Source organism: Chrysoperla carnea, chromosome 2 (genome assembly GCF_905475395.1).
Source record: "Chrysoperla carnea chromosome 2, inChrCarn1.1, whole genome shotgun sequence".
In the NCBI taxonomy this organism is placed as follows: Eukaryota; Metazoa; Arthropoda; class Insecta; order Neuroptera; family Chrysopidae; genus Chrysoperla; species Chrysoperla carnea.
Window position 1 is genome coordinate 90,882,936 of NC_058338.1, and position 16,356 is coordinate 90,899,291.

General features: G+C 30.1%; 2 protein-coding genes across 3 annotated transcripts; both read right to left on the bottom strand.

Moving 5' to 3' along the window:
• Positions 1–211: 211 nt before the first annotated feature.
• LOC123291900 (F-box only protein 9) lies at positions 212–6,487 on the bottom strand. Of its 2 annotated transcripts, none has more exons than XM_044872353.1 (8): positions 6,408–6,487; positions 5,640–5,717; positions 3,990–4,121; positions 3,762–3,927; positions 3,550–3,695; positions 2,287–2,450; positions 1,727–2,168; positions 212–782 (listed from the first exon to the last, which is right to left on the bottom strand). In XM_044872353.1, the coding sequence occupies exons 2-8, from the start codon at positions 5,673–5,675 to the stop codon at positions 591–593; spliced, it is 1,278 nt and encodes a 425-aa protein (XP_044728288.1). In that variant the 5' UTR covers positions 5,676–5,717; positions 6,408–6,487; the 3' UTR covers positions 212–590. The 2 variants fall into 2 exon arrangements, with proteins under 2 accessions (XP_044728288.1, XP_044728287.1); XM_044872352.1 differs by lacking the exon at positions 6,408–6,487 and adding an exon at positions 6,159–6,292.
• A 1,731-nt stretch (positions 6,488–8,218) lies between these two features.
• Positions 8,219–15,549, bottom strand: LOC123291913 (retinol dehydrogenase 14-like). Its single transcript, XM_044872374.1, has 3 exons — positions 15,176–15,549; positions 14,501–15,037; positions 8,219–8,614 (listed from the first exon to the last, which is right to left on the bottom strand). Exons 1-3 carry the CDS (start codon positions 15,449–15,451, stop codon positions 8,450–8,452), a joined length of 978 nt encoding a protein of 325 aa, XP_044728309.1. The 5' UTR covers positions 15,452–15,549; the 3' UTR covers positions 8,219–8,449.
• Between the last annotated feature and the right edge of the window lie 807 nt (positions 15,550–16,356).

Consider the following 16,356-nt stretch of genomic DNA (forward strand, 5'->3'; position numbering starts at 1 on the left):
TTATATGCATACAAATTTTAATGCAGGCAAATAAATGTAACATCGTCTTTTAAAATTATGCTAAATTTTACAATTTTTTAAATTGTTTTTCCATTTTGAAGGAAATTTACTTTTATAATTATATTTTTTATCCCATCTTAAAACTGTACAATAATTTTCTATTTACAAAAATTACAAATTTATTATATTTTATTAATTCCTTAAAATCGTACTAAATATTTTGCACAAGCATTCAAATCGGAAAATTTTATTAATTCTAAGTGTAAGCACTTTTTATAGAAGACAGCAAAGCGAAAAAATTCCACAATTTTCTAAGGTATAATTACCGAATATAATAATAATTTGTGGTCCCTAGAACTTAGACCAAAGAAAGTCCTAGTCCAATCGACAGAGTCCCACCTCCATTACTAAATATAATTATTATCAAAGATAATAAATGAGAAATCTAGGATGTATCGAATCCTAGAATACTTGGATGTGAAATTGTTACACGCTTTGTTAGTTATTTTATCAAAGCTAAATTTTTTTATATTTAGTACGCATTTAAATAAGTAAAGAAAATTATATTTAAATTAATGGAAATTTTATATCTATTGTAAAATGTTTTCCGCTTTTGCCGTATAACTTTTCACTTTCGAAAAACATAATGGTGGAAAACGTGTATGACCTAAATCAAATTTTGTACATGTTTGACTTCCATTTTTATATTTTGTAACGACCGTATAATCAATGAAACCCAATAAAACATTTTTTCTTTTTTTATAATTTTGAATTTGTAGTTCCTAGAAGAAAAATTTTTTAATTAATTAAAAACAAACCGAGTAAAGCCAGGTTCAGGAACCTCATGGTGCCATTTAAAATTTCTAAGTTAGGGTGGCTCTAGGTGAAGGGATCAAATATAAAATTCTCTAGGTAGCATTTTTGAACTTCCTCCTCGATATCTAAATCGAAGTGTTTTCACTCAAAACAATAATCACATAAGGTCAATAGTTATTAATTAAGGGTTGATACTTTTGAATTGATCTCACTGTATAAATTGAAACTACAATGGCATTTGATAAAAAAAAAATGAAATTTAAAGTTATGTTTATGAATTTAAACAACAGATGATCATTGAATTTGACATTTAAATTTTATTCAAGTGAGTTTTTAAAATTGTTTTTATGACTTTTAATTACTATTAAAGCGTATTAAATTTGATGGATAAATTATTAAATTGTGCTATTATAATTTAATAAACAAATTTTAAAAACTTAATTTTTGATTAGAATAATAGCGACTCATTTCCTGTTTTAATCAGTACGCATTTTTATCACTAGTTAGCGGGATTTATCTGATTTGAATTCGAATATTTTCATTGGCTTTTAAAATGGTAAGTACAAGTATTGCCAACTAGTAATCTAAATTTTTGGATCAACTGAAATTGGGCTCACTCCTAGTTTTAATTAGTACGAATTATTATCGCTGGGGAGTGGCATTCCCAGTTATCAATACTATCTTAAAGAGACATGTACTCAAAATAAAATAATTCAAAAATATTGAATGCGAAATTTTTTGCGGTCGTAGATGCTATATAGCGCAAGGACGTAAAAATTCACATACTGAATACGGCTATTTATACAGATATTTTTCGTCAAATATTAAAAAAAGAGAAGATTTTTCTTCATAATTTATATTAAAAAAATTAATTACGAAAAAATTAACCTAAAATTAATTGTACACTTACAAGTTGAAATATTTGTGTATTAAGATCAGAATTCCTTGTATCAGCCGTTCGCCTCTTATATTCACGATAAAATGTTTTCATCGTTTGCTGTTTCTGTACAATTAATGTAACAAAATTCTCATGTTGACAAAATTGTCCTATTAATACATTCGGATTTCTTGGATTTGGATATTTTAATTGTGACACACATTGTGCTGGCTCATCCGGTGTGGTTAACATTAGCACACGTCCATCGGGGAAAAAACGTAAATATCGATAATATGCGACTAAATGCCATGGTCTGTAGAATTGATCTTGGAAACTATTTTCACCGGCACGAACATACGTTGTTTTACTTATATAACATCCATTGTATTTTAATCTGGGTCCTTGGATAAACATATCACGCCATGATGGATATAATTCACTATTTGCATATATTTCGCTATTTGCATTCCATGCTCTACATTTGGAACAATATTCAATTAATTTTAAACTGGGTACAGTCAACCACATCTCCAAATGTGTCCGCCGCTAACCACATCCAATACTTAAAAATGGTTTTCTCTAAAAGTTCTTACCTAGTGCATGCTAATTTCCAAATTTCTGAATCTCTACTGCATAGATAAAAACCTCGACACGTACATCCAAAATTTTCAAGAGATTGCATATCAAGATCCGATGAAACAACCCATCGTAATATGTATAAAATGATTTCCATAGGTAGAGCGGAAATATGAGTGATCTATTAAAAAGAAAAAAGGCTAATGTCAGAAATATTCAATATCTTAAAAAAAGTATCTAGTCGAAGACAAAGCTCAGTTGGTTAAATCCAAACCAATTGTGTACGCGGTATGTATATGGTAGCGGGTTCGATTCCCGCTGTCACAACAAAAACTTAATTAAATTAATGGTTTTGTTAGGCTGGCGTAGTGCATGGTGTAAATAAATGAATTTATCAGCGAAACAGCAGTTAAAACATATACTTAATGGGCCATTTTAATCTATACACCTAAATATTTCATTTTGTAGTTAACCAATCAAGAAATAATTTAAATATAAGATCCAATCGGTTTTGAATGAAATATTTGATGAAAACCACACAATAATCGTTAACTTTGTCAGTGTCAAATGTTTATCAAAATAACGATTTTTTAAGAAACGGCGAGGTTTAGGCAAAAATGTCGAAGGACAAAAAATAAGTATAGTTCAAAATATCAACAAACTTGTAAGCGAATTCACGCGCGTAAATTTACTTTATGACCAAAATGACTTTTTCTATACCCTCAAACAAACAGTTTTCGCCCAGTCCCCAAAAAATCGGAAATGTACTTTTAAATTGCGTGGTTTTGGTGATTTTTTGGTTTTAATATCTCGATTATATACCTAAATGAATTAATTTTTTTTAAATCCCCGAACCAAAAAAAGGGATGTCATAAGTTTCACCGATATGTGTGTGTGTCTGTCTATCTGTCTGTGACATCGCAGCGCCTAAATGGATGAATCGATTTTGATTTTTTTTTTTTGTTTCTTTGGAAGGTAATTTAATTGAGAGTGTTCTTAGCTATGTTTAAGTGCGAGTATAGGGTTCCGTCCCCAGAACAACTGAAAAACAGGCGATGATTCTCAAAATTGGTTCAGTTGGGAGAAGGTTCTAAAGAAAAAGGTAATTGAATGGAGAGTGTTCTTAGATATATTTCAAGTGCGAGTTTAGGGTTCCGTTCCCGAAAAATTTGTGGGGAGGTTTTTAAAATTTTGTAAATTTCACTTGTCAGTAGAGGTGTTAAAGGCACAAACAGATATAAATATTGAAAATAAAAAAATAGAATAAAAATTTCACCTACATCCGAATCAAATTCTCGAGTACACAATCGATTGGTTCCAATTAATTTTTGTAATTTTGATAATAAATCTATTTCTTCATCGTCTAAATCTTCTTCAGAGGCTAAATTATTATTTTTTAAATTCGAAGTTTGTACATCAGTGTTATCTAAAAGTTGTGTTTTTTGCTTAATTATTTGTATCAACCCTTTTGTAAAAGAAAACATTATCTTACCTGTTTTATTATCATTTTTCGTAATTTTCTGCTTCGATTTTTCTTTTTCATAAATTCGAAATTCTATATCTGGTATTAATTGCACCGATTTTTTATAATGCTGTATTGCCTCATACATATTACCCATTTTCTCCAATTCTGCTGCTTTTAAAAACAATTCCTTTGCCTTTAACAACAAGAATAATTTAAAAATTTGTAAATTTATAAATAAAATATTTTTATTCTTACTTGATCCTCATCACTTTTGTGATTATTATTTACTTTAGAAGGAGCTGAATGTGAGTTGTGACCTTGATTGACTGTTTTCGAATTTAATTCTTTCTTCCATTGAGTGCGAAATGCATGCAAAAGATTTTCTACCTAAAATAAAAATTTATTCTTATTGCCAAACTATTTAAAAACATACGAAAACTTTATATTAGAAATCATTGATTTTTAGATACTTAAATAATTTCAGAGGTGAATCCTACGAACACTGTAGTCGAACAGTGTTACCGTAACCCGTGGCTAAAAACAACAAATTTCGTAGAAAAAATTCGTGGTAAAAAAATCAAAAGTTCTTAAATTAATATTAGGATAACGTTTATTAAAAATAGTAATTATATGTCTAGAGTGTTAGAATAGCATCTGTAAAAACTAACATGTTTGCCTAATAAACTAATTATTTAAATTTATATTTTTTCGTTCAAATTACTTGTCTAGCGTGATTTTTCTTAAGCAGTACATTTTTAGACCGTGAGTATATTTTTCGTCAAACCTAAACATAATAAGCTGAAAATGAAGGGTGAATCATGGATTTTGATAAATGAATAAGGAAGATAAGGGTAGGGCAGAAAAACTTGCTAGAGTAATAATATATAAAATAATAATTATTATATTTGAAAAAAGACTTCTACAACAAAAGTATTAGTCGCGGATCCGAAACACTAAAAACAGTCAAAAGTTCGAAAAATTTTAACAGTAAGACGATTTTGACGGATTTGAATGCGATTTTCTGCATTCGATTCGTTAGAGCGTCAGAAAATTTTTTGACCTAAATTTATTTGACCGTATGTACCGATTGACCGTAAATACTAAATTCACAATTCGGTTAAGTGATGAAAATCATTCCAAATTTGTTCCTCGTAGGTTTTTGGGATTGCTGAACACGATTATTGCGACGGAATTGCTCTCCAAAGTACCTGATGCCCAGGATAAACGATGTCTTCGTCGTCTCCTGGAGTTTTCGAGGACACTGCACAAGAATATTGCGACAGAATCTATGTCCGAGGTATCTGGGGCCCATAGTGAATGGGATCCTCGCTGTCTCCATAAAGTAATGTTATTATAACGTGAAGAATTTATAATCCTGTAATAATAACAGAAATTTATAGAGAACGAAGACGACGCTCACACAGGGCACCAGGTGCCTCGGAGACCAATTCTGTCGCGATATTCGTTTTCAACGATCCCAAAAACCCCCAGATAACGAGTTTGGATTGATTATGTTACAAATTTTCCGAAAACTCCAGGAGACGGCGAAGATTCTCCATTGTCTAAAAAATTTGCCAAGTGTGCATAAAAACCAAATATAGCAATATTAGTAGAACAGAGGGTAGTGCGGCAAAGGAAAGACTTAGTCAGGTCAGTGTATCCGCCTGTGTATTGTATGCTTTAACATGAATTTATTGAAAACTAAGTCCGATTGAGATGAAACTTAAAGAGGCACCGATTTCATCGATTTAAGCTTCTTTAGTTCATTCTTTCAAATATCACAAGATATATTCTAATGATTAAATGAGCCTTTTTTCCTTATACGCTTAGATCTTAGGAGAATCCGAAACCTTACGTGATTGGTATTCATTCTTATTTAAGCTTATCTTAAAGAATATAACTTACCGATTCATCGTCATTTTCTTCTGATGGTTTATCCATTTCATCATAATCACTGGTTATCGATGATTTTCGTGAATGAGTCTATAAATAAAATTAATAATGAAGTTGATCTGAAAACTAAGACTTTCATGAAGTCGTCGGTTGCATGATAACCGATATGATAGTTTATAAGTATTCTGATAGTTATTTATTTAAATTGAAACATATTTTGGTCTTTATCAAGGATTTAAGTCTTCATGAGTAGTCTTAAAATGAAGTTTTAAGTTTTTGAAAACGAATGACGTCGTGTACAAGTATCAAATAATGGATCTTTGTGGATAAAGGAAAATATACCAATTTATTGTTGCCAAAATGATCTATACATGTATTTTTTTTCAAAAACAATAAATACAAAAAAGAAAATTAAATAATGCTATAAGTACAAAATTTATGAATTCAACAAACAATTTGCAGGGACCTTAAAATTTTCTATTCTTGAATCCTTTGTTTATATAATGTTTAAAAATGATTGCAATACTTTACCATAATGTCAACAATGTCTCAGATGTGGTTAGTATTCTTTTAAGGACTCAAATCAGTTTAGAATGTACTTTAATAAATATTTTATAAATTACTAAATACAAAATATTATCTAAATTTAATTTTTATTAAAAATTAATTCATAAATACTTGAAAACTTCAAATATACTTAAGAGGCTGTCAAAATCATAATATCATGGTCGTATTATAAATGGACTACTTAACCTAGTTTATTTTATGAAACATACGAACATTTGTTTAATTATCATAGGTCCATGGTCACAGTTCGAAAAATATAATTTTTCGACTATTTTTTTAGATGACACGCAATATAAATTCTATTAGGTTATATTTTCTATGAAATAAATGCCATTCTTGCTTAAGTAAGTGGATCACTTCAATTTCATTTTAATTACTTTAAATACTTAAACATATATAGTTGAGAAGTTTTTCATGATCCTGTAGGTACACTCTCTCTAAATTGAACTAGAGATTTGAAAATATTTATGTTGGTTGAGTTATTGTCGAAGAAGTGGTTTTGGAGATATTGGAGATATCAACTTCTTAGCATCTTTAATATTGAAATATCATTAATTTCCGTGACTGCATACAAGTACAGCTCCTCTAAATTAAGCTAGAGCAGGGCTTCTTAAACTATGGGTCGCGACCCCATTTGGGGTCACGTAGCAAAATTCTGGGGTCGCGAGAGGTAAAAATACAATTTGACAGAAAATGTTTTTTAACTTGTAAAATTATTGTTATAAAGATAAAATAACAATTATCGTAGATAAATATATCATAAAATCTTCTAGTTCGGAAAGATTGTTTGTACCTGCATTTCTATTAAGAGTATTATAATAACTTGAATAACATTTACTATGAATTATGAAATGTTATTGGAATTAATAAAAAATATAAATTTATTTTTGTCAATCTCTAAAAGCCGAAATAATCCCGAGAAATAATTATCAACAAAATTTCTAGGTATTAATGCTGAAAAAACAGCTTTAACACATATTAAATCCCAATATCGTTCAGCGATAAAAAATGTTGAAGAGGTCTTACGTCCAGCAGTTTCAAACATTCCACCAAGATTTGATTTGTTATGCAATAAAAAACAGGCACATCCATCTCATTATATTTTTAACTTTTACTTTAATTAAATACTTTCCACGCAACTACTTGAATATATTCGAGAGAATTAAGACAGTCAGAATCCACTTTTATTTTTGAAACTATAATAAATACAATTTTATAATTTTTTGTGCAATTTTTAATTTTAGATTTTTGTATGTTTCAAAACGAATTCTAAACTTATATATTTTCATATGTATATGTATATTGTTACCTAATAAATAAATCATCAAAAAATATTAATTTATTTTTCTTTTATATTTGTATGGGGTCGTCAAGAAACTCGCAATCATAAATGGGGTCGTGAATTACAAAAGTTTAAGAAGCCCTGAGCTAGAGGACTAAAATCCGAATTAGGGTCGCTTTTCACCTATCTGTTTACCGAATGAAAGTTATTTTTTATGAAATATAAAATTTTAACTAATATCCCTGCAAAGGGTTGCCTAAAGAAATGTAACTAAGGCTACTTTTAGTGGAAATATCAAGGGTAAGTTCGAAAGTAAAAGCCCTAAGCAATATGCAGCATATCTAAATAAAGAAAATTTTATTACAAAAACGGTAGTATATGATTATCCACGAAATATCGGTCAAAAAATAAAGTAGTCTTCTTTAGGCAATTCATTATAGGCGGCATGTTTGTTAATATTTTACATTTCATAAAAAATAACTTTTTTAAGGCCTTTTAATGGTATTGATTCCCGGGTCCCCTGTGCTCAAAAATGCTATATCAATAAAAAGTATCGAATGAGGGGAGAGTATATACAGAGTGGACCATTTTAATCTAGTTTGGCTAATAGCTCATTTTGTAGTTAACCAATCAAAAAATAACATTTGGATCCTAAAAGGATAGAGTAAGAATAACACTTTAAATTAGAAAGTTGAGGACACGCTCGGCTAGAAAAATAAAAAAACAATTATTTTAGAACATTTTTATTTAGCATTATGTGTTTAATACATTCAAAAACTTATTTTGTACACACATCAACCCATATTAAACTTTCCGCCACCGTAGAAGCTTCTTTCCATTCCGTAGAATTACCCACAGGTCAGGTATGAATGTAAAAAAATATTATATCGCATTACGCATACTACACAATGAAATCATTCATTCATTGTTTTTGTCAAATGTTTTACGAATTAAATAAAATTATTAATTTATTTTATGATTTTAAGCCAACTAACTTTGAACTAATATCCCATAAGGATGTTTGTAATTGTGAATTGAAATTCACTTTTGATTTATATTTAGCACAATTTCTATAAAAATTACCAGATTCTCCTATTAATGTTGGCTCAGTTGCACACCAAATAACTGTTTGGGCACCCTAAAATTAAAATATTAAATTAATTATCTATATATCTATATATATAAGGGTTTAATTCACTTCTATGTTCTATAAATTTTCAATAGATGGCGGAGTGAGTTAAACTATTTCCTTCAATCTTATTTTTAATTTATGTAATTATTTAATAGATGGCGTTAAGCTAGATAAATTCACGATAGATAGCGGTGGAGTTATTTTTATGTATAGTAATTAAATTATGCTTAATAATTGAGGTTCCTTGGACCTTCCTAGGTATCTCCACCAAATATTAGCCCTTTATATAAGGACGCGCGTGGAGGGCAGACGATCGGATTAGTAAAAAAAATATACAACATGATCAGGGCATCAAATTTGACACGGTCGAATTAATAGACATGTCGATTTTTTTTTCATTTAATATATATTTATCAGATATACGTGGGAGTATCACAGTTTATATATCTGACGCGCTCGAGTTATTCCATGGGCCTGTTTTTTACATTTTCTAAGGCCTATAAGCCCCACTGCTAAATTGGAAAACTTTATAGAAGTCTTTTTTTCTTGAAATCATCATATAGCACAACAGTGCGTTAGCGTAGATAAGTAAAATGGAAAATTGAAAGGGTAATGTATGATGATGTATGATGATGTATATGTGAAATGTCAATGTTTTTGTTGTGACTATATATACAGGACGTCAAATAGCCCTTTTTCACACCCTTATATCTCAGAAACTACTTGAGCTATAATGTTGCGCTTTTCAACTTAAGTAGATATATACCCTGGGACGCCGTAAATCAAAGCTCACGTTCACGGCTCTCATCGTTTCCGAGCAATAACGCGTCAAAAAACGGCCACGCCCCGAAATTTTGTTGCTGACTGATATAAATTCACAGCAAAACTGAGAAATGGTATAAAGATGCGGTTTTCATTAAAATAAATTAGAGAAAAATCATACCCCAGAAAAAATACCAAATATCAAAATTTTTAACGGGAAATGGGAAATTTCGCTAATTAAAGGTGAATTTTTTCCCTATTTAAAAATACATGGGAAAATATGAACCAATCAGAAGGCTAGTTTTTTTTCCTATACAATTTGTATGGTAAAACTTAAATACGCTTAAAAATTTGTTATTTATATAATTTTAATTAAATATTGATTAAATTTGAATAAATATTAAATAAATATTCAAAAATTAATTGTGTATTTCAATATTTCCAACTTAAAATATTATAAAAATTAAATAAAATATATCTTATTACTAAGACCCTATGAAATTCAAAGTACCATGTAGAAAACATATTAAAATTATTATGTTACATTAATTAGGAAAATTTTAATTTGCTTTTATAGCGAAAACTGTAAGAGATAGAACAAAAGTTTAAATGCAAAAAATGTTCCTTGCATAAAATTAAACAATTCTGTATGAAAAATTTTGTTGTAAAGGTAATTGTTTTCCCGTGAAAAGCAAATAAAGTAAAAAATTAAATTGCAATTTTCGGAAAAACGGTAAGAGATAGAACAAAAGTTTAAATAAAAAAAATGTTCCTTACATAAAAATAAACAACTTTTGTTTGAAACATTTTTTCGAAAAAACAATCATTTTCCCTCGAGAAAGTAAATAACCAGTCCTGTTTTTTTCGTTAATGCAAAATCCAACTATTTTTGTCCTTAAATTTAAAAAAAGTATAAATATAATTTCACAAGAAGTTTTAAGCCATTTTGCTTGTATGTCTTGTAGTGTTCACTACTAACGGTTGCTATGACAACGAATTTTATTTTCTTTAAAACAATGGTATTGTTATGTTCAACAATAAATAATCTTGCAACCCAATTTTGAAGCCGACACCCTCAATCGATTACGTTGAAATTTTGTAAGCACGCTGACTTTGAATGACATTGAATTTTTATGGTTGACTTGATCAAATTTTCTCTTCGCTTCCGCCATATTTTGTTAAATGGGGGGGGGGGATGTTATTACTCAATTTTAAAGCAGATATCTTCAACCGATTGAGTTGAAATTTTGTATACACGTTTAGATTTGATAACAAAACATGGTAAGGTTAGTGGCGTTATTATTTTTCCATCACTTCCACTATAATTGATTTATCTATAAATGATTCAGCTATACCGATTCTAAGGGACTTCTAAATTATAGAAAGATGCGATTTTGGACATTCGACAGAGACTTGCTTGAATTGAGGGTCAACCTATGCGCAGTACTATTACATGTAATCCTCGTGTGCGCACAAGCAATTTTTAAGGCCTACATGTGCGCAGTAACAAAATATAAATTTAGCGTATGCGCAGTTGCAAGATTCAGGATAAATGCATGCGCACAACTATAATTATTGATTAATCTGTGGGCACTTCCCGGATATAATACCCAAATATGCGCACTAACAAAATATAAAGTCCCTGTATGTGCAGTTGTAATATTCAGGATCAACCCATGCGCAGTATTATTACATGTAATCCAAATGTGCGCACATGCAATATATAAGGCCTACATATGCGCAGTAGCAAAATATTAACCAAGCTAATGCGCAGTTCTAAGATTCAGGTAAAATGCATGCGCAGAACTATCATTTGTGATTAATTTATGCGCATTTTCAATATTTAAGGACCAAATATGCCCATTTACAAAATATAGGGTTCCCGTTTGCGCAGTTGTAATATTTAGAATCAACCCATGCGCAGTACTACATCATGTAATCCACATGCGTGTACTAGCAATATATAAGGCCTATATACGCGCAGTAACAAAATATAAATTCAGCGTATGCGTAGTTGTAAGATTCAGGATAAATGCATACGCACAACTATAATTATTGATTAATCTGTGCGCACTTGCCGGATATAATACTCAAATATGCGCACTAACAAAATATAAAGTCCCTGTATGCGCAGTTGTAATATTCAGGATCAACCCATGCGCAGTACTATTACATGTAATCCACATGTGCGCACTAGCAATATATAAGGCCAACATATGCGCAGTAGCAAAATATCAATGAAGCTAATGCGCAGTTCTAAGATTCAGGTAAAATGCATGCGCAGAACTATAATTTGAGATTAATTTATGCGCATTTTCAATATTTAAGGACCAAATATGCCCATTTACAAAATATAAGGTCCCTGTTTGCGCAGTTGTAATATTTAGAATCAACCCATGCGCAGTAATATTTCATGTAATCCAACTGCGTGCACTAGCAATGTATAAGGCCTACATACGCGCAGTAACAAAATATAAATTCAGCGTATGCGTAGTTGTAAGATTTAGGATAAATGCATGGGCCGAACTATAATTTGTGATTAATCTGTACGTACTTCCAATATATAAGACCCAAATATGCACACTTACAAAATTTAAGGTCAATGTGTGCGCAGTTGTTGTATTTCAGATTATCCCATGCGCAGAACAATTATATGGGATCAAAGTGTGCGCAATACCAATATATAAGACCCAAATATGCGCACTTACAAAATATAAGGCCCCTGTATGAGCCGTTGTAATATTCAGGATCAATCCATGTGCAGAACTATTTTATGAAATCAAGCTGTGCGTATTACCCATAAATAAGGCCTAAATATTTGCAGTTACATAATATCTGTCTGTCCATATGCACATCTGTCTGCCAACACGATAACTCAAAAACGAAAAGAGATACTAAGATGAAATTTTTATAGCGTACTCAGGACGTAAAAAGTGAGGTCAAGTTCGTAAATGATCATTATACGTCAATTGATTTCTGGGTCTGTGGAACCCATCTTGTAAACCGTTAGAGATATAACAAAAATTTTAATGTAAAAAATATTCCTTATAAAGAAATAACCAACTTTTGCATAAAACATTTTTTCGAAAACATGACTGTTTACCCATGCGGACGCAAATTAGGCGTAAATTATATAGAATGCATTATATAATAATCAATATCAGTTATATGAAAAGGAAATTTTCATTATAATATTTATAAATAACACTATTTTGATGACATCTTGTTCGGCATATTTCTTGACGTACGAGGCTCAGTATTCAACAGTAATTCAATGTATGCATAATGGTGAGTTAAAATTGTTACAAACACTTTCAACTTAAATACTATTGCCTGGCAAAAAGAAGTGATATCCCACCAAAAACATAAATGTGTAAAAAGGCGTAGATGAATTCCAATAAACTCAATTACGTCAGCCCAAAAAAGTTGTGAAATCCCGTAGAGAAAAAAATTATTCGAAAAAAAATTATAAAAATGGCATAAATTTATTGAGTAACTTTTCCGTAAAGAAACATTAAAGTATTACATTAGCAACTTTTCGGTGACTTCATACCTACACGCACCTGTATAGGAGAACAAAAGATAATCGTTAACCCCCTACTATCTCCCTCCTCCCCTCTAATGTTATGACGTTATAATTTTTTCACAACTTTTATTAAACATCAAAATTTAAATTTAAACAATCAAAGTATTCTTTAGATTAAAGTCAAGCACCTACTTAACAAAGGCCTAATTTTTTTACTAAAGTACGAAAATTGTTGGTTTAAATTTCTTGTGTAAGTTTCTCCTTAGTACGTATTTATTTAATATTTTACTTCGCAAGTTTTCGGAATACAAAAAACGAATCTAAAAATAAAAAACTTGCGAAGTAAAATATTAAATAAATACGTACTAAGGAGAAACTTACACAAGAAATTTAAACCAACAATTTTCGTACTTTAGTAAAAAAATTAGGCCTTTGTTAAGTAGGTGCTTGACTTTAATCTAAAGAATACTTTGATTGTTTAAATTTAAATTTTGATGTTTAATAAAAGTTGTGAAAAAATTATAACGTCATAACATTAGAGGGGAGGAGGGAGATAGTAGGGGGTTAACGATTATCTTTTGTTCTCCTATACAGGTGCGTGTAGGTATGAAGTCACCGAAAAGTTGCTAATGTAATACTTTAATGTTTCTTTACGGAAAAGTTACTCAATAAATTTATGCCATTTTTATAATTTTTTTTCGAATAATTTTTTTCTCTACGGGATTTCACAACTTTTTTGGGCTGACGTAATTGAGTTTATTGGAATTCATCTACGCCTTTTTACACATTTATGTTTTTGGTGGGATCTAAGCTACAAAATTCAATAGATCTCTACGACGTTCGAGTTACTACACATTTAGCAACGCGGGCTTCCCTGCTACTAATTGATTATATTAAAACTGAGCCACAGCAGCGCGTGGATGGGTCAGCTAGTTAATCTCTAAACTCTATAAAAAAAAACATCAAAATTGTTCATTTTATGGACTCGATTAATTTAAATTGGAGATAAACGCACAAAAATAAAAACAAAATTTTTAACTGAGAGTGTCTTTTGAAATTTTAAACGAGTTTTTCTCGAAACAGCGTTTTCAAAGTCATTGAGCAAGATTTCTTCGAAACGGTTCGACCGATCCGTTTCGTATTTTTACACAATCTTTTTAGGTATTTTTCCCAGGTATTAATTGAAGGAATATGATTTCTGAAAACTATTTCAATATTTTAGATAACTTTGAATTTGGAAATTTTTTGGAAGCCGTCATTTTGTCAGAAATCATAATTCCGTCGATTAATGCCTGTATTCAACTATCGACTAAAGAAATTTTCTGAATTTTTTCATTTTGCATAACCCAAACCAGAGATATGGTGCTCACCGCCGGACACCTTTTTTTGGCGGATCTCCAGGAGATCGCTTACAGGAGCAATACCATATCAAATTTTTGATATCGAACGAGATATTAAAATTAAAGAAATGGCCTACATGAATACTATTTGATATTTATGTAAAATAAATGGTCTTCCCAAAAAAGCTAAAAAAAACGTGTTTTTTTGTTCTCGCAACTGGATATAACCTCTTAAAAGACTTTATCTTAAATATTTTTAATTACCTGTTTCGCTGTGCGCATAAAAAGAAATGCTACTGGAGCAAACAAAATATAATGATACCATTTCACGACATCCCTAAATAAACCAGTATGAGTAAAACCTGGACAAACTGTATGAACATCAACTCCTGACCCTTTTAATCGTGTAGCTAATTCTCGACCAAAATATGCATTTTCTAATTTTGATTTTGAATAGCCAGGATTCATTCGTGATTTCTTTAGATTTTTTTTCAATATCTCCAAATTCAGATCATCTAGATCAATTTTACCACTTTCATGTAGCAAAGATGAGACAATAACTACACGACTTGGTGCTGCACGTTTTAAATTGTCTATAAGTAAATTTGTCAGCAAAAAATGTCCTAGATGATTAACACCAAAATGTATTTCAAATCCATCTTTTGTCACTTTATTTAATTCGAGAGGTAAATATACACCTGCGTTATTAATTAAAATATCAATTTTTGGGTATTTTTTATTAATTTCACTTGCAAAGTTTCGAATATTGCTTAAATCTGATAAATCAACTTGCATTGCCACCTAAAAATTAAATATGAAAATAATTCGGGAACATCCTTGAATACCAAAGACTTAAATTGTGAAGGGGTTTGTACATCATCTACTGTTTATTAACTTGGGTATTAGTTTAAAATTAATTTTATCCAAAATATAAATTACCATTTCTTTACAATTACTGATCGAATTTCTTATTTTAGCCATTGCTTCTTCGGCTCGATCAATGTTTCTACAAGCGAAAATAATATGAGCTTGCCTTCTAGCTAATTCTTTAGCTGTTTCGTAGCCTATACCAGAATTTGCTCCAGTAATAAGTACAATTTTTCCTTCTAGCGAAGCATTATTTTTACACCAACTCCATGTTCGTTCTCGATATTTTCTGACTAAAACAAATCCCAGAAGACATGGAAAAACAACGTATGCCACTGTTGAAAGCATTTTTTTTAAATTATTATTTTTTTTTATTTAATATATTTTTTGATAATCATCTTCTGAAGATGGGTTATTTGTATAACTGTAAAAGTAGGGTTGCCAGTACACACAATTACAACGATAACAGCACAGGTTGCCAGTTTGCCACTCATAATATGATGGACTTTGAATATATGTTCCGTGTCGCTAGCACCTCATCTAAGCAATTTAGAAAGTAAGAATACTGAAAAAAGATAGTACTGGCACCTTATCATCTTAAAGAAAAAAATTAATTATCATAAATAGAGTGCCGGCGCTCTTTTTTTAGAAAATTAACAGAGCGCTCATCTCAGCTAAAAACAGCTAATAAAATCTACTAATGAGTCTTTACTTATTATTTAAAATCAGAAACGGTCAAATGAAAAATCAGAAATAACTTTAAACGTATTGGCTCACTTTAAACGTATGGCGTAAATTGAAATTTAATACTATTTTCTAACAAATTTATAAGTATATTATGTGAGTTTACATTTTAAAAGTATTATTTATGCAATTTCTTTTCTAATCATAATCAAGTTGCATAGGTTGCATTAAAACATAGTATCATGAAGGTTCATAGTATTCATCATAGAATAATATAACAGATTCATTCCCGAAAAGAAGGAGTATAAAATTAATTATTAAATGGAATTAAAATAGACATAGTCCGTCAGTGCTGTAAGAGGATGTGGTAGTAAGTCTAATAAAAATTTAGATCTGATTTTTCATAGTTTCCACAAGGCTGGCCAAGTTGAAAATATATTTGGAAATTTGAAAAATTAGATAAATTAAAAGCCTGGAAATGTGCTTTAATTAAACGATGTGTCTCCCAGAATGAGAGTTTTCTCATTACACTTTAATGAAAAAGATTATATATTTCCAGGTTAGTAAAT

What these genes read in the sequence shown, in the direction of transcription:
- LOC123291900 (XM_044872352.1), bottom strand. An exon ending in ACAAAAGTGATGAGGATCAA is followed by an intron (nt 3,928 to 3,989) that starts GTAAGAATAAAA and finishes TTGTTGTTAAAG; the next exon opens with GCAAAGGAATTGTTTTTAAA. An exon ending in ATACACAAATATTTCAACTT is followed by an intron (nt 783 to 1,726) that starts GTAAGTGTACAA and finishes TTTTTCTTCTAG; the next exon opens with GAACTACAAATTCAAAATTA.
- LOC123291913 (XM_044872374.1), bottom strand. Translation starts at nt 15,451, where the DNA reads ATGCTTTCAACAGTGGCATACGTTGTTTTTCCATGTCTTCTGGGATTT. An exon ending in TCAGTAATTGTAAAGAAATG is followed by an intron (nt 15,038 to 15,175) that starts GTAATTTATATT and finishes TTTAATTTTTAG; the next exon opens with GTGGCAATGCAAGTTGATTT. An exon ending in TTATGCGCACAGCGAAACAG is followed by an intron (nt 8,615 to 14,500) that starts GTAATTAAAAAT and finishes TTTTAATTTTAG; the next exon opens with GGTGCCCAAACAGTTATTTG.